A 24928-nucleotide genomic window follows, 5' to 3' on the forward strand; every position below is an offset into this window, starting at 1 on the left:
TATATTTAAGTGTAACAAAGAAAACGTATCCTCAGAGAAGTTATGATTCATATCTTTGTATTGATTTACTGTAATATAATTGCATAACATATTTTGAGTAAAATCTCACTAGAGCTTGAAATACCTATCACACACGGAAATGCTCTATGGTTACTAACAGATAAAAGCTACTCCATATACCCTAGTCGACTTTCAGAAACGATACAGAACAAACAAACAAAACAATAAATACATCCTACGGACACATGCTGTCATGGAGGTAACAGGTTCTTAAAGTTGCATGTAAACATGGTAGCAGCCGTCATGATTCTTGAAGAGTAATCAAACAGAAAGAAATTTTGTCCTGAACATTTCATTATTCCACAGTGTGATGACTTTGCAGTGATAACCAAGGTGATCTAATAACGGGTTATTACAAAGTTACGAAATACCAAATATTTTTGTCACAAGTTTCTAATTGTACCCTTGCAATTCACCATTACAGCATACCTCAATCGGATAACAAAATCGAAATAAGTGAATTAAAAAAAAACAGTTAGGAATCATTCTATTCAATAGTGCTAATATACACATAAACCCACATGACAGTGCAATATCCTTTGAATGATTGAATTATCAAGACCGCGATGTCCAAATCCTTGTCCATCACTTGAACCCCAGACCAAACCACATGATATGAGTTCATATAAGCAAATCATTTGCGACAGCAGAAAGATGAAATGAGCCAAATAATTGTTTAAAAAGTACATATTAGCAGCTTTACTTACATTTTCCACACTGATCTCCCATGAAACCAGGGGGACAAACACACTCTCCCGTCTTACTGTGACAGATGCCTCCATTGTAGCATGATTGACAGGCTTGAAGGCATCGGCCGAGTACATCGTGGCGACCAGCTGGACAATCTATTGATGTTAAAGCACATACCAATGTTATCACTTAGTTTCCACATTGAAAAATGTTTTGCTTGTCAATTCAATGCAATGAAAATCTTTTGATTATACCTTAGTATCATATTCAACCTAAGACTAATCCATTTTTAGTGCCATCTATTACTGTAAACGATAATGTGATTTGGATGATTCTTTTGATGTGTATATTGTGCAACTGAAGAAAAATAAATATAAGTGATGTGTTTCATGCCGTAATTCATCAGTTTTTATGTATCGAAAGTCAAAATTTTTGATGGAATTCTAAACTTAACAGCGACACGATATGCCTGTGGCAATTTCGGGGGTTCTCTTACATGTCGTGGGAAGATATGTCTGTTCAGTATAGAGTGGCTAACCAGGGAAGTGGGAATGGTATAATTTCTAAGAATAAATAAAATCATCTACAACAAGAAAAAGACTGACAATGAAAGCAAGGACAACAAGACAAATCATTGGAATGGTCAGCACATTTTTGGTAAAAAATGAATTGCTGCAGAAGACCCGTCAGCTGAGGAGACTCTCCGAGGTGTTCTGCTAACACTATTAATGATTGAGAATCGCAGTTGTATCGGGGTATTTCTAGACACATCGGGGAATTTTGAGTCTTCTGGACTGGGAAGCAGCGTGATAATTTCATATTTAGATCGTTCAGAGCGTAAAATGCGGCGTGCATAGATCGGATAGCATCGGATACATCGCACTCAGAGTAGTCACATTGTTCCAATACCATGCATCATCTCACTAGGAAGGCGATCATAGCGACCACATCGATCTGTGAATAAAATCACAAATCGTAGCATTAACGCCCTCCATCTCCATATTTGACCTGCAAGACGATCAAATTACGGTTTGGGTTAGATGATTGAATTTCTTCAATCAGATGCCACTGTCGAACCAACATGCCTGTGTAGAATGAGCATTTTAGAACAACGCCAATCATACCAGTTAGAAACTGATATGAAATTTCATTGTTAGTTAAGTCATACGCTGTATTTACGCTCTAAGCTTCCTCTGCGATGTAGTCACGCTGTGTCCTGAGAGCAGAAAACTGACCGATGTGTTAGAAATATCCCGATTAATGACTGCCAATCCCAACAAAAGACGGCCATATCTGTTGCAGGTGAATGTAACAGAACTTTTTTTTTTAAACGGATATGTCAAATGTCTTTGACAGACTTTGAATTGTCAAGGATTTTCTTGATATCCTTGTTTTTGCAAAAATCCCACTATGTCTTCTTTTTGTTGATAAAATTTATTTCATTTGATCGAAAAATAGGCTTTTTCGTCAGTTAATTCATACGTTGGATAGTCTCTATATTTTGTGGCTTCGTTGGATATCTGCTTTGGTTTCTTCATCCTCCCAAGTAGCGTTTGCCTCTCTTGGACCTCTTTTTGGGCAACATGTTTGGTCCCAGTTAATCGCCTGCATCCGTTATGTAGCGTATAGCTGACAAGGAGACAGCGTATGACGAGAGCTTAACGCAACGTGCGGAGAGCGTTGTAAGAATCGACCTCCATTTCAATTTTGGATGGAGCGCTTAATTAAGTTGTCATTGCGTCTTCCCGATCGCCTTACTATTGAAAGTGGAGAGAATCTGATTAGGATGATCGGCAAGAAGTTTTGAGCATGTTCAAAATCTTATTTCTTGCCGATCTAAAAAACACCCGATTTCACTCGTTGGATGCTTTCGATTTGAACCTATGCGTCTATGTTGTTGTTGTTTTTTAATAATCATCCCCAATCCGATTGATCGGGATACATAGGTTTCCAGGTCGTGATAGTGGAACGGGGGCTGTACTACACCAAGCAGAGTAGCCCTACATACATTTACAAGTTTGTAATAGCGGCATCAGGGATGTAAAATATATAGACAATGGTGATGTCCCGTTGCTGTGGCGCTCTATCCTGATCAAAGGCCGACTTCCGCCCAATATTAATGACATGAATGAGAAATGCAGGCTGCTCTTACGACGCTTTCCAGCACGTTCCCCACTTTCATTACGCTATTTGCGTTTCAGCAACGCTACTATACTCTCCATAACACTCTTGAAAATTGAACCGCGAAATTTTGTTTCACATCTCATATTCTACGTTTTACATTGTTTTGTATGTACGTGCTTCCTCTTACACCCACTCCTGTGCTAATATTGTATGATAATATGGTCTCAATTTGTTGGTTCTCTAACTTATAAGCGAAGGGGTTGATCAGCCGATGCTTATGCAATCAGGTATTGCAGCTATGATCACCCTACCTCTCACAATGAGTCGCAACAAGCCAGCTCGAGCCGAAGCTCTCTCGCCTGCCAGATGGAGTTCATACACCCCTCCATTTGCTGGTGTGACTTCTCCCGCAATGGTATAACTCGATGATGCTCCAGTGTATTTTGACAGGAGGTCACTGATATCGTACGTTCCATTATGTCTCCAATTTCTCTCCTTTTCATCACTGATAGGCCCCACTGGTGAGAAGTCCACTATCACATTCACATCTCCGGCATTCACAGTCTTTGTAAATCTGCCTTCTGTTGGAACAAACCTAGCTGGAATAATTCAAGCATATGCATTGACAATTTATTGATTATAACGACCTCGAGAATTTCTACTTCACCATGTAGTCAACTGGGATGTCTGCACTGTCACGCATTTCATTTCTTTTCATTTCATTTTATTTAATTTCATTTCAAAAACAGCACAAAACATTTACATTCACATACAAGCAAAAAATCATTAAGATGTTGTAACAAAGAAAAATACTGTGAATTGACAATAAATACTGTGCCCTTTCTGAGTACTAAATTGAAACAGAAATTGTTGGAAATGCAGTCTCCTTGTGGACAATAATTAATTACTGAACTGGACTAATGAAACTAAGACAATTTGCGCCGTGAGCACTTTACAGAGTGGATTTGGCGCAATATAAGTTGCATATAATTTGTACTATTATTCAAAAAGGGGAAAAAGAAGAACGTACACACATAAAAAATACATACAAACAAACAAACACGAGGCAGCTCTCTTAAAAAGCAGAAAGAGACAGACAAAGAAAAGAGAATAATCAGCGTGGAAGGAGTAACAGAAAGAGTCTTAAGGAGGACAGGTAATATCAATTTAATTTCCTCATGGTTGTAAAAGGCCTTTCATTAACAATACTTTGATTAAGTTCATTTAACTTCAGTTGACCATTGACGTTAACGGTTAAACTGTTAACCTCTGTGTACAAAGGAACTGCATGGATTTATTTGTATCCATTTCAACGAATAAGAGTATTCGGCTGGATGACCTTTGGCCTTGACCATTAACATCCTTGCCATATTTAGGTGTCTAGTGCATTTATTTCTATATATACTTACGCTAGAAATGTCCATAAGTTATGTAGTAAGTCACTGTATAACCATAGGCCCATTTCTATATATCGTAACTTTGGGGGTGAACACTGAATTTTAACCATTGTACAGAGACCATCAACGATGAACTATGTCTAGGACGATAAACATGTTTATGCAAATCATAGTTAGGTGATCCGAGTATCCTCTCGGATCACCTATTGTATCTGTACGGATTCTTTCTTCTTCTTCTTCTTTATTTCTTTCTCCTCAAATGTTGTGCAGAGGTTAACTCAAAAAGTCATTCACCTATCACTTCTAAACTGATACCATATATGTATCACGTCATAAGGACGACAGATCTAATGTATCACTGTGATCAGTCAACCATGACGTCACTATGACGTCATTATCTGAAAACACGTTCACATTCGTATCTCATTAATGGAATGGATTTTCTCAATGAAATTTACATATCATATAGTTCAAGTCAAGCTCTATTGATATATTTCATAAAATTTAGTCACGTTCATAGTAAACGAGCGCGTACGCGCGCGTTGAAATTTTAACATGCTCCAATCGAGCTCAAAATTGTTTTTCACACGTTTCAGGTCATTTGGAGTATTTCAGAAAAAATCGACGGACGCGTACGCGCGCGCACATATACGCACGCACAGCTCATATGCAATAGAAATTTCCCGTTTTTTCACACGTATCGGATGTCTGAAATGTCAACGAATGTTTCTACCAAGTTTCAAGTCAATCCGACTCAATATGACGTCATACGGGCCCGTCAAAGTTGAAATTCCGCGCGCGCGTCAATGGCGATATACAGTGCAACAATGCCAAAAAACCACCAATTTTAAATCCGATTTTACTCGTCAGGATGGACGGTGACCCCCCATTTTCTTCACATATTTTGAAAGCTGATGAGTTGTACATATCATTTCATGGGTTGGCGATACTGACAAAATGATTAAAAGATATCAAATTTCTTAAAAAAGTAAAAAAAGTAAATTTTCAAAATGACGTCTTCAAAATTCAAGTTCACTCGAGCGTATCTCACTTATCCTTTGCCGATTTTCACCTAACTTTCAGTATGTTGTAGCTTATTTAATGTTCTTTCATATTTATTATTACAAACTTTTGATTGGATGACGTCATCACCTCGTAAAAATGGATTGAAAGTATCCTTGTAACATTTGACCAGTTTACGTGTTATCTCTATGGGAGAGCAGTTTTTCTGGAAGTGAAAATTGACATGACTATCTTTTTCGAGCACAAGCTCACTTATGCTTCGGTGAATTTTTCCCAGATTTTAATATGTTGTAGCTGAGACTTTGGGCTATCGTAAGTGTGCCCTTCGTTTTTTCATACGATGTCGGGATCACGTCAAAAAACTTACTTGAAATTAAAGTTTATCTTCGATGTATTGAAATATTTCTTTCTTTTTGCAACGTTATGTGCAATAACTCAAGAAAAACATACCCTATCACCACCATATTTTGCACATATTTAGTTCATGTCACGAACATTATTTCATAAAATAACAACGACTTGATCAGACGCCATCTTGGGTATGTAAATTAGGGTCAAAGGTCATAGATGTTTCATCCTGTATCTTGGTGAATGCATGTCCTATCTTTCCCATATTTTGCACACGTAAAGACCATGTTACAGGGATCATTTCATAAAATAACCACTTTTTGCTCAGATGCCATCTTGTCTGTGCAAAGTGGGGTCAAAGGTCATATGTACTTCTTTTTCTATTTTCGCTATGACGTGTTATCTCTATGGGAGGGAATTTTTTTAGATGTGAAAATTGACATGACTCTCTTTATCGAGCACTATCTTACTTATGCTTCGGTGAATTTCTCTCAGATTTTAGTATGTTGTAGCTGAGACTTTGCACTATCACGATTCGAATCATTGATTAAAAAAGAAATCGGATCACCTTAATTTGTCAGTGATGACAAATTACAATCTCTAGTTTTGATTCTATCCGTTCAAACGACCTGCAATTAATTTCTTGTCTACCTATACATATTCACTCTTCCCTTCTAATTGTATTATATATTCCCATGCAATTTACGTTAAAGCGAAAGTTCGTTTACTTTTACTCCATTTCAAACATAATCAATAGCACATACATACAACATGAATGAAAGGAAAGAGATCCAAACATACATACTGCCATAAGTACTACCAAAAAGAAGGGTACACTGTACTATAGGTAAGAATTGAAAGAGTAAAACATTTAGTGCAGAATAATCTAAGGGATGGAGATGGGGCGATTAACTAAAAAGCGACACATGTAGATACTTGTTAGCTAAAGTTACTGATAATTGGAGTTAAAACTGAAATGCAATTTTTAGCCAAATTTTGTTAACCTTCCACTCTGACTGGTTGTGGCTGAGAGGAATTTTCTCAAAACTGATATTTGAGTACCTGAATATAAGAACGACCCAAGTCCAAATTTGGCTATCGTCTTTGTAAACCATTTACGAAGTCATGCAAATACAGATAATCATTCAAGTGACTGTTTTAGATTCAAATTTGTATGAATAACATCCCAATAACTGAAAACACTAAAAGCAGTAAGAAGTTATTTATTCATTTCTATTTTTCCTAAATTTTCTCTAATGGACTTGGGTCGTTCTTATATTCAGGTACTCATTTGTATGTATATATACATATATGTATATATAAGTTATTATATATATATATATATATATATATATATATATATACATATATATATATATATATATCCCTAGTTGGCACCTTAGGGAGACATATTGGGGGGAAGTGTCTTCATTAGGGAGACAACTGGTCATTAAGGAGACAATTTTCGTGTCTCCATTGCGTAAACTGCCATTGAACATGTAATAATAAATTTGCATATAAAACAAATGGAAATGTCTTCCAAATGACCCATCTAGGAGTATATATATATATATATATATATTAGATGGCTTAGACAGTTTCTGGTATGTGATTGGTCAAGAGCGCGTCACATGATACTGTTTGCGAGGATCGCAAATGTTATATTTTGCCAGCTCGTTATATTTCACCAACTGGTCAAATGAATATATTTTTTCCATGGGTGTCGCCCTCTTACGGTTGAAATAAGAACAATTACACCAATATAAGGGTGTGGGACCACATCGGTAACTGGGACGAGCAAACGATTACTATCGATAACTGCAGTCTGGATCGATATAATCTGTTCCCACCCCCCCCCCCACACACACACACAAACACACGATGTACGTGAAAGAGTAGACGGCATGCACGGCGCGACGCGGAGTCATGCGCTAGGCTTGCCTGGTTGGGGTAGGTACCGTACCGATGTACCGTTTACTACATGCACGTATCACTCGGCCCGCGAAGTTTGGATTCACACTTCCAAGTGGAACCCCGTTTTGTCTATAAACGACGACGAGCTCGATAAGAATTTGGAGGATAAGGATTCTAACTCCACTAAACATCTCCTAAAACAAGCGAGTTAATATTCTGTGAGACATTTTGTTCAGTTCAGTTCTTAGAACGAGGACAATTCATTCATCTTTATTGACGTAACTTATTTAGACTAGTCTAGATCTTACTGTTGGCCTAACGTTACAACGAACAAGTGGAGGACTACGACACCGAATAAACTGGTCTGCAAATCACTGTGTTTCTACAATGTTCATCTCTGCAACAGAGGAAAAAGGAGACTGATTTTGAAATTGCTGCAGATTCCTGATGACAGAAGGTAGGCCTAATGTTGTAATGTCTATACCGGTCCTGGCACAAGACAAATTGACTAAAAATCACGGGGTAGAAAAAGATGATGCACTGGGCATGGGGAGCCAATTTGATTCTAACGTTAGATCTAAATTAGGCCTAACATTTAACAAACATTAGAATCTAACTGTTAGGCTACCTGTACTACGAAACAAATGTCAAATGATAAAAATTGCCCAGTAAGCCATAACGTTAGGCCTAAGAGTAAAGTTAGAATTGTTTTGTGAGTAGACCCTAGAACATCTGCTGATATCTTTTGGACCTGAGCCTAACTTAACTATCTAAAGCGTCGTTACTGGACTTGAGCCTAACGTTAGTAGGGCCTACTGTCGTTAGAGGACATGAGCCTAGTCGCCGCTGTACAAAATCGCGACAGCGCGCACACAGCGTCTGGTCGGGCTAACATGAGCGTATAAACGGTTAGGCTATGCGTCGTCGGTGTAGGCTCTTCTGTAAAGCATAATCAAGGGCAAGGCCATCTAATATAACAGATATCGACTGGTAGGGGGTGGAATGTAACAATCTTTGGAACGCCAGGGAGTTATATTTTCCCTCGTGATCATATTTTCCCTCAGCGCTGCGCGCTTCGGGAAAATATAACTCCCTGGCGGTCCAAAGAATGTTATATTCCACCCCGTATCAGTCAATATCTGTATAATATTATACAGATATTGACTGGTACGGGGTGGAATATAACATTCTTTGGACCGCCAGGGAGTTATATTTTCCCAAGGGAAAATATGATCACGAGGGAAAATATAACTCCCTGGCGTTCCGAAGATTGTTACATTCCACCCCTAACAGTCCACTGGCGTAGCCAGGGGGGGGGGGGGGGGGCGATGGGGGCGGTCGCCCCCCCCCCCCCTAAGATTTGGACCGGGGATTTGGGAGGCGAAAAAAAAAATGCGTGTATACTGTATGCATTCACATGAAGCGGGTCTCCTTTGCAACCTTTCATCAAATAAGATATTTTTTTGAACATTTCACTCAAAGTGTGCACCAGATCGTTGAATTTCAATTCAAAATACACAAACCCTCCCCCTCTGTGCCTCTTTCCCTAGCTTAGTACACTTTTTAGATTTACAAAAATATATATATATATATATGAGTAATTCTGAGTGCACAAAACTTATCACTTATATTCCGAAAACTCAAGGTTCCCTCATGTATAAGGGGAATTTCCCCTTTTAATCGACCCTTTCCTCCCTCAGCCCCCCCCCCATCAGTTTTGTTTTTGTTTTGTTTTTGTTTTTTTGTGATTTCCCAAATGTTGATTCCATCAAATATGCGTATACGAGATATCTCAATTTCAGGCAAAAGCTCCATCGGAAGGGAAGGGTGGAGATAACACTCGCCCACGCCTTCTCCCTGCTCGCCCGCCCCTCCCCCCCCCCCCTTCCGCCATGCATAGAAGTAGACTGTGGCTATACCCAGATCGCTTTATTTCAATTCTAAAAACGCAAAAGCTCCGCGAGCGGGAGGGGGAATCCCCCTTCCCCTAAGCTCTACCTCACTAGACTTTATACATACACACAGATGGTGCATATTTGGAATAAGAGCTAAATTCCGTGATTTTAACACTTCGATGAAAAAGTATTGCACCAAAAATTTGCACCAGATCGCTGAATTTCAGGTCTGAAAACGCAAAATCACCTTCGTGTGGGAGGGGATATGCCCCTATCTACACCCTCGTGTGCATGCTTTTTCTGTTTGATTGCTGAACTGCAGACAGCGTTCATGATATTCAGTGTAAGAATTAATACAAGAAGATTATTTAAATGATATACCATTTTATAGGCAAATTGTTCAATAATAATCTACACTAAAATATACTGCAACCTTAAACAAGTGGGACTGTTTCAACTCGTTAAAACACGCAAAAACATGCATCAAATTGCACCATTTGCAACATCAAAATGCAAAAAGTTCTCACGGTGGACACCCCCCTCCCACACCCTCCCCTCCCCCTTCGCTCGCTCAGCTCGCTCGGGTTCAGTCGCGTTCATGATATTCAATGAAAAAAATTAACACAAGAAGTGTATTTAAATTGTACCATTTTATAGGCAAATTGTTCAATAATAATCTACATCAAAATATACTGCTACCTTAAACACGTGGGACTGTTTCTCGTCGATAAAACGCGCAAAAACGTGCATCAAATTGCACCATTTGCAACATCAAAATGCAAAAAGTTCTTACCGTGGGAGGGGGGACACCCCCCTCCCACACCCTCCCCTCCCCCCTCTCTCGCTCCGCTCGCTCGGGTTCAGTCGCGTTCATGATATTCAGTGAAAAGAATTAACACAAGAAGTGTATTTAATTTGTACCATTTTATGGGCAAATTGTTCAATAATAATCTACATCAAAATATACTGCTATATACCTTAAACAAGTGGGACTGTTTCTCGTCGATAAAACGCGCAAAAACATGCATCAAATGGCACCATTTACAACATCAAAATGCAAAAAGTTCTTACCATGGGAGGGGGGACACCCCCTCCCACACCCTCCCCTCCCCCCTCGCTCGCTCGGGTTCAGTCGCGTTCATGATATTCAGTGAAAAGAATTAATATTGAGAAGTGTGTTTAAATTATACCATTTTATATGCAAATTGTTCAATAATAATCTACGCTAAAATATACTGCTACCTCAAACAAGTGGGACTGTTTCACGTCGATAAAACGCGCAAAAACATGCATCAAATTGCACCATTTACAAAATCAAAATGCAAAAAGTTCTTACCGTGGGAGGGGGACACCCCCCTCACACACCCTCCCCTCCCCCCTCGCTCGCTCCGCTCGCTCGGGTTCAGTCGCGTTCATGATATTCAGTGAAAAGAATTAACACAAGAAGTGTATTTAATTTGTACCATTTTATAGGCAAATTGTTCAATAATAATCTACATCAAAATATACTGCTCCCTTAAACAAGTGGGACTGCTTCACGTCGATAAAACGAGCAAAAACATGCATCAAATTGCACCATTTACAACATCAAAATGCAAAAAGTTCTTACCGTGGGAGGGGGGACACCCCCTCCCACACCCTCCCCTCCCCCCTCTCTCGCTCCGCTCGCTCGGGTTCAGTCGCGTTCATGATATTCAGTGAAAAGAATTAACACAAGAAGTGTATTTAATTTGTACCATTTTATAGGCAAATTGTTCAATAATAATCTACATCAAAATATACTGCTCCCTTAAACAAGTGGGACTGCTTCACGTCGATAAAACGAGCAAAAACATGCATCAAATTGCACCATTTACAACATCAAAATGCAAAAAGTTCTTACCGTGGGAGGGGGACACCCCCTCCCACACCCTCCCCTCCCCCCTCGCTCGCTCGGGTTCAGTCGCGTTCATGATATTCAGTGAAAAGAATTAATATTGAGAAGTGTGTTTAAATTATACCATTTTATATGCAAATTGTTCAATAATAATCTACGCTAAAATATACTGCTACCTCAAACAAGTGGGACTGTTTCACGTCGATAAAACGCGCAAAAACATGCATCAAATTGCACCATTTACAAAATCAAAATGCAAAAAGTTCTTACCGTGGGAGGGGGGACACCCCCCTCACACACCCTCCCCCCCTCGCTCGCTCCGCTCGCTCGGGCTCGGTCGCTTCGCTCCCTCGCAGACTAACCGCCCCCCCCCCCCCAAGATCAAATCCTGGCTACGCCGTTGTACCAGTCGATATCTGTTATATTAGATGGCCTTGCCCTTGATTATGCTTTACAGAAGAGCCTACACTGACGACGCATAGCCTAACCGTTTATATGCTCATGTTAGGTTAGCCCGACCAGACGCTGTGTGCGCGCTGTCGCGATTTTGTACAGCGGCGACTAGGCTCATGTCCTCTAACGACAGTAGGCCCTACTAACGTTAGGCTCAAGTCCAGTAACGACGCTTTATAGTTAAGTTAGGTTCAGGTCCAAAAGATATCAGCAGATGTTCTAGGGTCTACTCACAAAACAATTCTAACTTTACTCTTAGGCCTAACGTTATGGCTTACTGGGCAATTTTTATCATTTGACATTTGTTTCGTTGTAGGCCTACAGGTAGCCTAACAGTTAGATTCTAATGTTTGTTACATGTTAGGCCTAATTTAGATCTAACGTTAGAATCAAATGGGCTCCCCATGCCCAGTGCATCATCTTTTTTTACCCCGTGATTTTTAGTCAATTTGTCTTGTGCCAGGACCGGTATAGACATTACAACATTAGGCCTACCTTCTGTCATCAGGAATCTGCAGCAATTTCAAAATCAGTCTCCTTTTTCCTCTGTTGCAGAGATGAACATTGTAGAAACACAGTGATTTGCAAACCAGTCTATTCGGTGTCGTAGTCCTTTACTTGTTCGTTGTAATGTTAGGCCAACAGTAAGATCTAGACTAGTCTAAATAAGTTACGTCAATAAAGATGAATGAATTGTCCTCGTTCTAAGAACTGAACTGAACAAAATGTCTCACAGACTATTAACTCGCTTGTTTTAGGAGATGTTTAGTGGAGTTAGAATCCTTATCCTCCAAATTCTTATCGAGCTCGTCGTCGTTTATAGACAAAACGGGGTTCCATTTGGAAGTGTGAATCCAAACTTCGCGGGCCGAGTGATACGTGCATGTAGTAAACGGTACATCGGTACGGTACCTACCCCAACCAGGCAAGCCTCGCGCATGACGCTACTCCGCGTCGCGCCGTGCATGCCGTCTACTCTCTCACGTATAACGTACATCGTGTGTGTGTGTGTGGGGGGGGGGGGGGGGGGTGGGAACAGATTATATCGATCCAGACTGCAGTTATCGATAGTAATCGTTTGCTCGTCCCAGTTACCGATGTGGTCCCACACCCTTATATTGGTGTAATTGTTCTTATTTCAACCGTAAGAGGGCGACACCCATGGAAAAAATATATTCATTTGACCAGTTGGTGAAATATAACGAGCTGGCAAAATATAACATTTGCGATCCTCGCAAACAGTATCAAGTGACACGCTCTTGACCAATCACATACCAGAAACTGTCTAAGCCATCTAATATATATATATATATATATATATATATATATATATTCGTACGTAGAGTGTGAACTGCAATATGGCTGACAGTGCTGACAGTGTAAGACATATGTCAAGACAGAATGTCAACTGGATGCAACATCTTTCCTTAAAGGGGAATTCCAGCCGATATACTTCATATCATGAAGTACATAAATCAATATTGCTGTGCATAGATTTGTGGAAGTTATTGTGGTCATTGGGCAGATAAACCAATACTCTGAAAAACCGAAAACAAATTACCCTCACACTGAACAAGGATGAGGACATACTATAGATGAATCCGATTTCAGAGCAATGTAACTTATGTCGGCCATAACTGGGAGGCTTCCAAAGAAGAACGAAAGCACTGTCAGTTGGTTATGCATAAATGTCAGTGCATAAATAATCTTTTCAGAGCTACCAAGTCTCACGCATTCTGCGTGAGACTCAAGCATTTAGGGTCTGTCTCACGATCTCACGCATGGCACTCATTTTTCTCACGCATCTGGTGAAGGCTGCAATTTTGGCCAAAAATAAGGAGCATAGCTCAAAGGATTAAAGTGATAGTTGCAATTGAAGGTATATTTCCCTTTTGCCTTTCAAAATTAGTAAGAAATAGTCACTTAAGTATGCACCAGATCGCATCATTAAGAGCTAATAATTTAAAAAAGCTCCCTACCATGGGAAGGAACACCCTCCTCGTTCGCGTGCGCATGCGCGCGAGCGCCGAAACACCGAGTCATGAAAATCTCACTCATAAAAGTTTTTTGAACTTGGCATCTCTGTCTTTTGTTAGGCATACTTGAAGCCCCCGAGTTATGAATTACCATAAAAACCAGTACCCAAACCGAATTGGTCTGTAGAAGACTAACATATTCCAGTAATTTAGCAATGTGATTCCATTACAATACCACTTGCTTAACAACTTCACCTGTCATCCTGTGTAGACTTCATGTATGCTTTCTTCTTTTGTTCTGCTTTCTTGAGCACCCAATCCTACATTCCTAAAATGAAGCTGCTATGTCATCATCCTTGTTCACTGTGATTTGTTACAAATTTTGAAATTATTGTCATTACTTATCCCAATCGCTATAAATTCTGTAACCGTGTACCCAGCGTAACTGATTATGGATTTTCAAATGCAAAAGTCTGAAAATCTGAAGTTTTCCCTTGATCATTCCTGTACTTACGTGGTAACAAAAACCTACGAAGTATCAAGCAAGTTGAAGTAATCATGACAATATGAGCTGTAGCAATGCTAGATAGCAAATGAAAACATCGATTCTCTCTCCCTCTCTCTCTCTCTCTCTTTCGCAACTCTTTGTTATACTTTCCGGGTGAAGATATAAAATATATTTCATTTATCTGACTGTGACGTCAACTAATGTTGATGGATTGCATTTTCTTCTCAATCATGTTTCGGGCTGTTTTTTTTTCCTTGATTTTTATACAATAAATCTTGCCCGTCTTAAACGAATACTAACAGCCATACCTGTCTGTAAAATATGAGTACAGTCCGCTTCACAAAGTTGTTGTTTATTGTTGTATGTATTGTAATATCAGCTGAATCCTTTGTCAATGTGAGAGAATATGATGACTTCTTTACACTTACCATTAGACCTCAGAAATATTGTTGGCACCACCGTGGACTGTCCATCTTTGGTGGCTGAACAATAAAATGCACCATATGCCCTGTGATTAGTGGTATCTGAGAGTAATGTGTTATAATACTCTGTCGTAGGGCCATTAACAGAACGTGCAGCAGGAGGATCGGGGTTACTCTGTAGACCATTCATCGTGTAGACATAGCGACCAGTGGCAACGGTGGCATCAAGGTCTGGTGCACTTCGAAAACAGGCAAAGAACGAATTTCCACTCTCTGCACTCGTGAAGGATCGGCTGGTTGTTGATGTGAAAGGTGACTGAGCTGTATGGGGGAAAATACACTCAAATCAGTTCGGGTTTAGGTTTTTAGTTCACCTGAACCAAAGGCTCAAGTAGGCGTTTGCAATTATTCGTTGTCCGGCGTCCGTCATCGTGCGTCGCACGTCATGCAGAAGCATTTCATAATTTCAGTTTCTTCTTAACAACACCTTGACGGATTTTCTCTAAACCTGGCAGGTAACGTCCCCAGGGGAAATAAGATTTCATTTTGTTCAAATTGGTACACGGCACCCCCTCGATCCACCTAATTATAAGGAATCTTTGAAAACCTTCTCTAGTACTGCATGATTATACAGCTGTAAATAAGAACATTGATTAGCGACGTTTCAAGTTTGTTCATGGCAGATCCGGGGTGTCATCCTTAGTGCTAAATTGGGGGAATGGAAGGGGTGCACGTCACGAGACCGACACCCACGAGTCATACAGCCCAAAAGTCATACAGCCCCCGAGTCATACAGCCCACGATTTCGACACTGCGCACAAAAGACTCACGAGACCCACACTATGCAAACAAAGCCCACAAGACCGGCACTACGCTTAAAAGGCTCACGAGACCGACACTAGGCAAAGAAGGCCCACGAGACCAACAGGATGAACAGCGCCACCTATAGACCAATTAATTGTATAGGGTGTCCATATAATGGCAGAAGGAAGATATGAGAGATGGAAAAGGAGAGTTGCTAGGGGATTACCCCGTCAATTGCCCTCCCTCACCCCCTGGACTGTTCAAGATTTTTAATTGTGTTTGCGCATTTGAGCGTTTGTGAAAAAAAAATAAACAAAATTCAGTAAAAGTGCATGAGATATTTCAAAATTAATTTCGAAAATGCCAAAAAACACCCTCGTTTCCCTTTCCGCGAAATACATACCGGTATACACCTGCTTAGGAAAAAATAAATAAAATGATGTGGACATTTATGTCAACCAACTAGGATAATACCCAGGTGTGAAATGAGGTTCACAAGAAAATATTTCACAAAATGGTCAATGTTGCAGTGCATACTTGCTTTACATGATATGGAAGGGGAGTAGTCATCTGCAAAGGTGCTGATTTTAAAAGTACAAATTCACAGAAAATGATATAATCGTCTATTAGGGTAGCTTTAAGGATTCGGAAAAAGAAGATGCATCCATGAAAACGGCTATTCTATTTCATGAAAAATGTACCATTTTGAGGAGAATAATTTTACAAATACAAGCCACAAATCGAGGTGAATCGCTGCAATAAAAAACGTTTTCATCCTTTGAAATGTCATGTTACTGTATAATATAATTACAGAAAAAAAATACAAACTGAACTCTAAACAGGCTGGTCATCAGAAGCAGGAGGATATAGGATATCTAGAAAAAAAACCTACATCCTGTCCACCGTCTATCTAGAAATTCGAAATGCCTATTAAGAATAGCACGATGACATCTAAAATCAAACCATGCATCGTTCTTGTCCTCTATTATTTTTTCATACATTCTTTTCTGGGGGCGGGACAATTTTTCTGTTTTTTTTAAGATAAATTGCTATCAATGTCGCTTCCCGCAGCGTGAAAGAACTGCCCTCTAAAAGCCAAACGTGTAGAAATACATTATAGTTACTTAATGTCGTTGATACGTAGATGGTGCTGTTCAAATAGTTACAATCTCTCGCTCGATAGCGTGACGAAATTGCACCCGCCATTATGTAATTTTCCCCTTCATGGAACACCTTGTACAGGTTATTGACATGTAGGTGGCGCTGTTCATCCTGTCGGTCTCGTGAGCCTTCTTTGCCTAGTGTCGGTCTCGTGACCCTTCTTTGCCTAGTGTCGGTCTCGTTAGCCTCTTTTGCGTACTGTCGGTCTCGTGATCCTTTATTGTGTAGTGTCGGTCTCGTGGACTTTCTTTGCTTAGTGTCGGTTTCGTGAGCCTTTTGTGCGTAGTGTCGAACTCATGGGCTGTAAGACTCTTGAGCCGTATAACTCATGGGCTGTATGACTCATGGACCTGTTTTTGATGTCGGTCTCGTGGACCGTATGACTCGTGGGTGTCGGTCTCGTGGGATGACCCCCAAATGACCTCCTTCACCCCCTGGACGGTTCAAAATCTTTGATTGTGTTTGCGTATGTGAGTGTTTGTGAAGAAAAATGAACAAAATTAATTAAAAGTGCATAAGATGTTTCAACATTGATTTCGAAAATGCCAAAACACCTTCGTTTCCCTTTCCGCAAAGCCCATACCGGTATACACCTACTAAAAAAATCATTAATAATAATAGTAAAATGATGTGGACATTCAGATCAACCAACTAGAAAAATACCCAGGAATGAAATGAAGTTCACTACAAGAAAATTATTCACAAAATGGTCAATGTTGCAGTGAACACCTGCTTTACATGATATGAGCGGGGGTAGTCATCTGCGAAGGTGTTGATTTTAATAGTATAAATTCACAGAAAATAATGTAATCGTCTATTATGGTAGCGTTAAGAATTCGGAAAAAGAAAATGTATCCCTGAAAACAACTATTCTATTTCACGAAAAAGGTATCGTTTTGAGAATATTTTTTACAAAGACAAGCCACAAATCGCCGCAATATAAAACGTTTCATCCTTTGAATTTCATACATTATAGTTACAGAGAAATCACAATTGTATTACTCTAAGCGGGCGGATATAAGCAGGCGGATAGGATATCTTATAAGGGCTATTTAACTTGTAAAGCGAGAAAGAAGAGGGCGAAAAATCTTAGATCCTGTCCACCGTCTAGCTAGAAATTAGGAAAGCCTATTAAGAATAGCACGATGGCATCTAAGATTAAACCATACATCGTTCTTGTCCTTTATCATTTTTTCATACTATTTTTGAGGGGGTTCCCATGAAGAGGACAATATTATTAAAAAGAAAAAAAAAGATTATTGGTAACAATGTCGCTCCCAGTAGAGTCACAGAACTGCCCCCTACAAGCCACACGTGTATAGAAATACATATTTAATGTCGTTGATATGTAGATGGTGCTGTTCAATTAGTTACAATCTCTCGCTCGATAGCGTGACGAAATTGCACCCGCCAGTATGTAATTTTCCCTTTAATGGAACACCCTGTACAGGTACATATTTGTAATTGACATGTATATGGCGCTGTTCATCCTGTCGGTCTTGTGAGCCTTCTTTGCCAAGCGTCGGTCTCGTGAGCTTTCTTATCCTAGTGTTGGTCTTGTGAGCCTTCTTTGCCAAGCGTCGGTCTCGTGAGCTTTCTTTGCCTAATGTTGGTCTCGTGAGCCTTCTTTGCCTAGTGTCGGTCTCGTGGGCTTTCTTGCCTAGTGTTGGTCTCGTTAACCTCTTTTGCGTACTGTCGGTCTCGTGAGCCCTTATTGTGTAGTGTCGGTCTCGTGGGCTTTCTTTGCTTAGTGTCGGTCTCGTGAGCCTTTTGTGTGTAGTGTCGAACTCATGGGCTGTATGACTCGTGAGCCGTATAACTCATGGGCTGTATGACTCATGGACCTATTTTTGATGTCGGTCTCGTGGACCGTATGACTCGTAGGTGTCGGTCTCATCGGATGACCCCAATGGAGGGGGGTAGCCAGATTGGGGTCCAATTTTCACAGTTTCAGTTTCTTCTTGCAAACCCTCACCAAAAGTGCAACGTAAGGTCGCACGAAATGGAAACGAATGTACATGTATTTCAAAAATATCAAGAAACAACGGATATCAGAGAAAAAAAAAGAAAAAAGAAAGAAAAGGTGCGACGCTAGGTTTACCATCCACATCTGAAAACAAAATCTAGGTACTCAGTTCAACAGCAAATTCTCTTCTGGCCAACGATCACATTGGTTGAAATAATACTCATCATCGCTTTCTGGTGTTGAGATAGAGAAAACAACACATTTCTCCGACATACCAAATTGGTTTCGGAATAGTCAGAAATAGGTATTAAAACACATAGCGCATGTCAAGTAGCATGAGACAGACAGATACACACACACACACACACACACACACACACACACACACACACACAAGTGCTTAATGAGATGCAGAAGATGTAGGCCATTTCCTGTGGGGGAGGCTATTCTAAAAATTATTCTGCCAGCATCTTGCTTTTGTGAGGCAATGCACAATGCCATTGAAGAAAAAGCAAACTAAATGTGATATACAATTATGAAAGCAAGGCTAAATTTATTTTCACAACCATGGGAAAATTAACTTGAAAGACTTCTGCCCATACTGATTATCCATTTCAGTTACATCTCTGTGATCTGAGAGTGTACTATGTCACCGTCTATTTGACGATTTACACTATTGATTCTGGTTATTGTTTTTAAAAATGGCCCTGTAAACATTGTCGATTGAGCTGATGATGATGATCAATTATGAACAATAGTACTCAAGAATAAAACAGTTGTACAAAATCATGTCATACAAAATATCAGTAAATTATGTATGTATGAGAGAAATTCTTACGAAAATAGGAATATAATGTCATGTGAAATAAAGAACTCAAAGCAAAAGTGATTGATATTACCCAAAGGATCGTTGACCTGTAGTGCATGAGTCTATTCCTTTGGCCATCATACCATGTGACACCTGTATGATTGTGACATTTTGAATTGTGCATTATGAATGGAATCCTAAATCAATCCTTCGGCCATGAGGCTGAAATATTTCGCACTACAAATGTCATGTCGTCCTTTGTAAAAAAAAAAAACAAAAAAAAAACAACAATAATGATAATGATAATAATAATGATAATAATAAAGTCAATCAAATGCACACTTCTGTCACGTGCTTCATTTTACAGAAAAAAAGTACAATGTATATAATTCATGCTTAAACGTAAATGTACATAAGTCCTGCGTATACAAATGTATGGCGGTTGCCCTATACACAAAAGAGCCGTTTCCATGCATCTTCCTCTCAGCGGGCATTGTTTTGTTTTTGTTTTTTTTTTTGTTTCATTTGGGCTTTGGTTCCTTGTCATGAAACTTGAATTGACAGATAACTCTTTGGTTGTGGGATTTCATGACTGCATCCATGTTTTTCATGCAGCTGTAGCTCACTTATATATATGAAGACCTGAATATAAGAACGACCCAAGTCCAATTTTGGCCAAATTCAGTTTGACATGGGAAATTGTAGCTTATGCATGGACTCATCTTGTGTATAAATGATAAACCCTAATCACCCCGGAAGTGCCTCGAATGAATGACTGAAATTTTGTATATATGTAAGAATGACCCAAGTCCAGACTTGGGTCATTTTTGCATTCATATTGATTTATAGCGACCTCTCTCATCACTCCTTGTTGATATCCAGGCCTATTCATGTATACACAAAATGAACATGACTTGCTAGATAGTCATGAGAAGTTTGGTTGGGAAAAACGAAGGAATGGAAGCAAAATAAGATCAAAAGGTTTTATAGCAGTGGGGGAAAGGTACAAAAACTGCCAAAGAACCAAGTTCTTGCCATTTGAATAACACAAAATTATTGGGAAATCATGTGGAGAAATTCATGTTTTCAGTGCGCATGTTAGTAATAGGCCTATGGTCTGAATTTAGGAGTAACTAGAAATGTAGCAATCAAACCAATTAAGAAGATGGAGAAACTATTGAAATGACAGCATTGTTACCTTACCCTTGAACAAATGGCCAAACAGATTCAGAGAATTGATGTCTACAATAATATAATGTGTATCATAACTTTATGAATATATACTTTCCCGTATATACTGTAACGAAATTTTGGTATGGAGAGGGCGATTGGTATACTGAGGGTACTTAGTTTCCGTTCCTCGTTTACTCTCCTCAAAATCCGTTATGTGGTTGGTAAGCGTGCCTACTGGTAGCCAGTGTACTGGAAATCATGTAATTAATTGTATGCTATTTGCGGAACAAGAAATATTAGAGTCACAAGTCACAAAGACCACAGGAGGCATCATATGGAGTTTGTCCAATTTATTTGTGAAGAAAGTTATGTCCACCACGAAAACTACAACGAAAAACTTATGATCTACATGCTGAAACTCCTAAACGAACAAGCTCCTCAACTTGGCATAAACAAGTCTATTTATACTGAGTTCGCCTGTTAGCGGCCGCGAGAGTGGCCTTCCTGTGAGCAAGCAATCTGACCTTACGGACAGCTGTCGCCGTCCATCACTACGAGGACGAGGGCGTGTCCTTACGCGTCCCTGTCCTCACACGACCCTGTCCTTAGCTGGGGTCGCATGCGGACGCGTCCTCTCGTTACGTAATACCGAGGTCGCATGCGGCATCCTTGCTTTTTACGACACGAGGCCACTGCTCGCGGACGCGCAGGCTGCAGGGTCAGAGAAATCACGAGGGAAGGTGAGATGAAAGTGCAAGCAAGCAGAAATGAAAAGATAGCGTGGGGGAGAAATAATAGTCAGCAGAAAACGAGAAGGAGGGCTACAGGCAGTTGAGACAAGTAAAATTTACGAGAGGACATTTCGAGGAGAAAGTAGCAAGGATCGTACGAGGACAGAGGCCGATCGTCGAGCAAGGACGAAAAGAACAAGGATAGAGGAATGACGAGAAGCAAGGATAGAGCGAGGACGAGAAGCAAGGCCTGATATAGAACTCAGTTTACTTTCAATATTAATTCAAATGTAATTCTATACAACAATACATAAAAATAAATGAATATATATGGAATATACAGAACATACGATGTAAATGCTATATCATGAATTATGTCTCAACAGAATTCGTAACACCATCCCCCTCCTTCGAAAATATTGCTGTCCTCAGCAATGACGTTGTAAGATAAAATTTAAACGAAAGGAACTTCTATATACACGAGCATCGCAATGATAGAGATGGAATAAATACATTTAGTAGGATGACAGAAAACTTAGAGAAATCAGAAGAGGAGAAAAAAATTGAGGAAACGGGGAGCTAAATAAAGCCTAAACAATCAAAATGAAATCGCGAGAGCGAACCAAGATAGGTGCCGACAGTGAGGATGTAAAGACGAGTAGATAAGGGAAGGCAAGGAAAACAAAGTAGAAGAACCAGATGGGCACATAAGTGATATGGGAGAATCGATTCTAATTAACAACTTAAAGCAACTTCGATAACAGGCTTACTGTATGTACTAACAACCAGCAATAAAAAAATAGCATGAAAATCAACTCAAATTTAGAAGTGTATCATCATCATTGCGGCAAATCAAACAGTCGTCATGACAAGAGCACGTGTCTGTACTGAACAAGTCCATCATTGTGCACAAAGCTCGAGAAAAAAAAAAACAAAAACCAGACCTACGAAATAAATCCAGCTATTTACAAAGTGGTATTTACATCGGAAAAGTTACGAAGGCGAAGGAATGAATTACTACACGTGCTCGCCGGCAAGATTTGAGAAATACTACACTCAAGGATACATTCATCCTTACGTAACACGGACTAAAATAACGAGATAAATGCTACACAGTCCAATTGGGTGTATAGTCCCCCGACCAGGAGATGATATCCCAAATGATTCTCATGGCCGAGTTGTTTGCTACATTTTTTTTTTTTTTTTGAGTAGAGGATTTTGTTGTTGTTGTGTTTTTTTTAGATTCCAAAAACGTATCCAGAACAACGAAAATTAACACTTTCAAAGAATGATGCGAAAAAATGAGCGTTTCCCAAATGCAGAAACATAATATACACAAACAATATCATGACCTTGTTCGTGGTTCGAAATGCGCCAATAAAATCAAATCAAATTAAAACAAATTAAATCAAAATGTACGTATAGTAAGCACTCGCGGAAAAGACAACATCAAAACAAAACAAAAAATGTAAGAAATCGAGAAGCCCGAGGTACTCCTCAGAAAGGATCGACGATGAAATAGAAGAAAAAAAAACGGAGAAGTGAAAAAGTGAAATGAGGGAGAGTGTAAACAAGAGAAAAGCCAGACGAAGGAACCAGTGAGTAAAAGAGGATCAGGGGTGTGACAGGCCAGAGAGAAAGAAAGAAAGAAAAAAGAAGTAGATGGATATAAGAAATTCAAGAGCGAGTAATGGCGCTACCATAATTAAAGGGACGAATGCATGAAAGGAGAAAAAAAAATCTATGTACAAGTAATGCTACATCATGAAAATGTGTAAACGATAAATCCTCACAGCAACTACTTAAGGGCATATTTTGTCGAAAGCACAAAAATAACTGCATGATAAATTATAACTTCATGACTGAAAAAAAAATATAATGCGTATTATTCAAACGAATTATGCAACGAAATAAAGAAAGTAAGAAGAGAGGAAGAAGGAAAAACAGAGAGAAGAGGAAGAAGACAAGAGAAAAATAAAGTAGAGAGTTCTATAGTATGTCACAATTGCATATAAATCCATACATGTCATAAAAGAGACACGAGAGTGCGGTATATTGGACGCAAAGGTAAATCAAAACTCCAAGAAAAGTATTGCCTATTTATTTACAAGCGACAGAAAAGTATATACTTCATCAAAGCATGATTCCAAATAAATGAAATGAACACCATAATTCATACGTACATTTTGTTTTTCAGTGTCCCTTTTGGTCACACTCAGTTCATTGTCCAAAAGGAGGCAATAATTGTGTCCTGTGTTATAAATCAGATCTCCTTGCTACATCATCCCGTGGCAAAAGTCGAACAGTCCACGCATAAAAGTGATACGGAATGCGTACGGGAATTTTTCTCTTCAAAGTTGAATCCAAAAGCATATATCATATAAGATGGCCGTTGTAGGCCGGGCTTCTTTTACACTGAAATCAACTAAAGGCACGAACTCGGCCGGATTAATAAGGACAAAAAAAAAAAAGTCGTTTCTTGATGACTGTATTCCCATAGGGTCGTTCAGATTCCCCAGCTGTATCGTAGCCACCTAACTGCTAATCCGACAGCGAGGATGAGCTCGGCGTTGAGGTCGTCGTTAGGAGGTCCTGAAAAATGGACGAAGCCCGGTAGACTTTGTTCCGTTGTCCGCCGAGAACCCCAGACAGATGATTTATTCCATTTTTGAGGTCATTTTGAATGTGCTGGGCGTACTCGCGGGCATCGTCTCCTTTGGAATCGACCTTCTCCTCAAGCCTGGCGACCGCGTGCGAGAGGCTGGCAATATCGCACCGAAGCGATGCGATATCCGCTTTGAGTGTTTGCTCCATCGCTGATATGGCCCGGATGATGCGGTCCGTTTCAGAGAGGGGAGTTTCAGGTCGGGTCTCATTGTCTTCGCCAAGAGTGCAGTATTTTCTTTTTCGTGGGGGCTGGGTCTTCCTTTGCGGCAGAGGGTTCGGTTGAAAGGCCACCGGTGGTGTGTTCGTTTGTGGAAGGGAAGGACCTGGTCTAGTGGATGTAAAGTCGGTTCCGACGTCGCCTCTCTCGACATCACCCCCGGTGATCGGTGGGGAGTAGCCCGGGTTTTCCTCGTCGAGCAAGGGCGTGGTGGGGGTATTTAGTGGAATATACCCTTGTCCAGCACCAGCGGTGGAAGGGAGAAAGTAGTTAAACGCCATGATAATTCGATAATTTCGAATTAACAGAGAGGGAGAAGAAAAATCGGATGGTATATGACAATGTTCGCGATACCCGGGTTTCGTTTGAAATGACGAACCATCAGGGAGGCAACATGAATTCAGTGAAAAAATTCTATTGCCCCCATCAATCCGAGAAAACGCAGTCTTCAGCAATTCTTAGCGTCAGCGCTCATCCCTCGTTTCCTTTTTTTTTTTGGGGGGGGATGGGGTTACAATTTGAGACGATTTGGCATCCTTGAGGTGCGAGCTGATCGGCGAGGGAGAAGAGCGTCCTTGATGCTAGTTTGTGTCCCAGCCTGTCGTTTATTGTTTAGGGAAAGGCCGACAACAGCTTTTCGGGACAGTTCCCGCGCCCAAGAGGGAATGGTTGTGCTTACGAATGGCTTTAACCGGTCATGATGTAACACTTTCCG

The 24928-nt window shown here is 40.0% G+C and overlaps 1 protein-coding gene across 1 annotated transcript in view; it reads right to left on the reverse strand.

Moving 5' to 3' along the window:
* The window catches only part of LOC140237171 (uncharacterized), a 95357-nt gene extending 70863 nt beyond the window's left edge, over positions 1-24494 (reverse strand). The window contains exons 1-5 of the mRNA XM_072317113.1: positions 23881-24494; positions 21248-21309; positions 14693-15007; positions 3186-3473; positions 768-905 (exon numbers count right to left, since the gene is read on the reverse strand). Coding sequence (XP_072173214.1) covers positions 768-905; positions 3186-3473; positions 14693-15007; positions 21248-21309; positions 23881-24494 — 1417 coding nt within the window. The remainder of the gene's footprint in view (positions 1-767; positions 906-3185; positions 3474-14692; positions 15008-21247; positions 21310-23880) is intronic.
* Between the last annotated feature and the right edge of the window lie 434 nt (positions 24495-24928).

The sequence above is a fragment of the Diadema setosum genome, chromosome 13, assembly GCF_964275005.1.
Source record: "Diadema setosum chromosome 13, eeDiaSeto1, whole genome shotgun sequence".
NCBI lineage: Eukaryota > Metazoa > Echinodermata > Echinoidea > Diadematoida > Diadematidae > Diadema > Diadema setosum.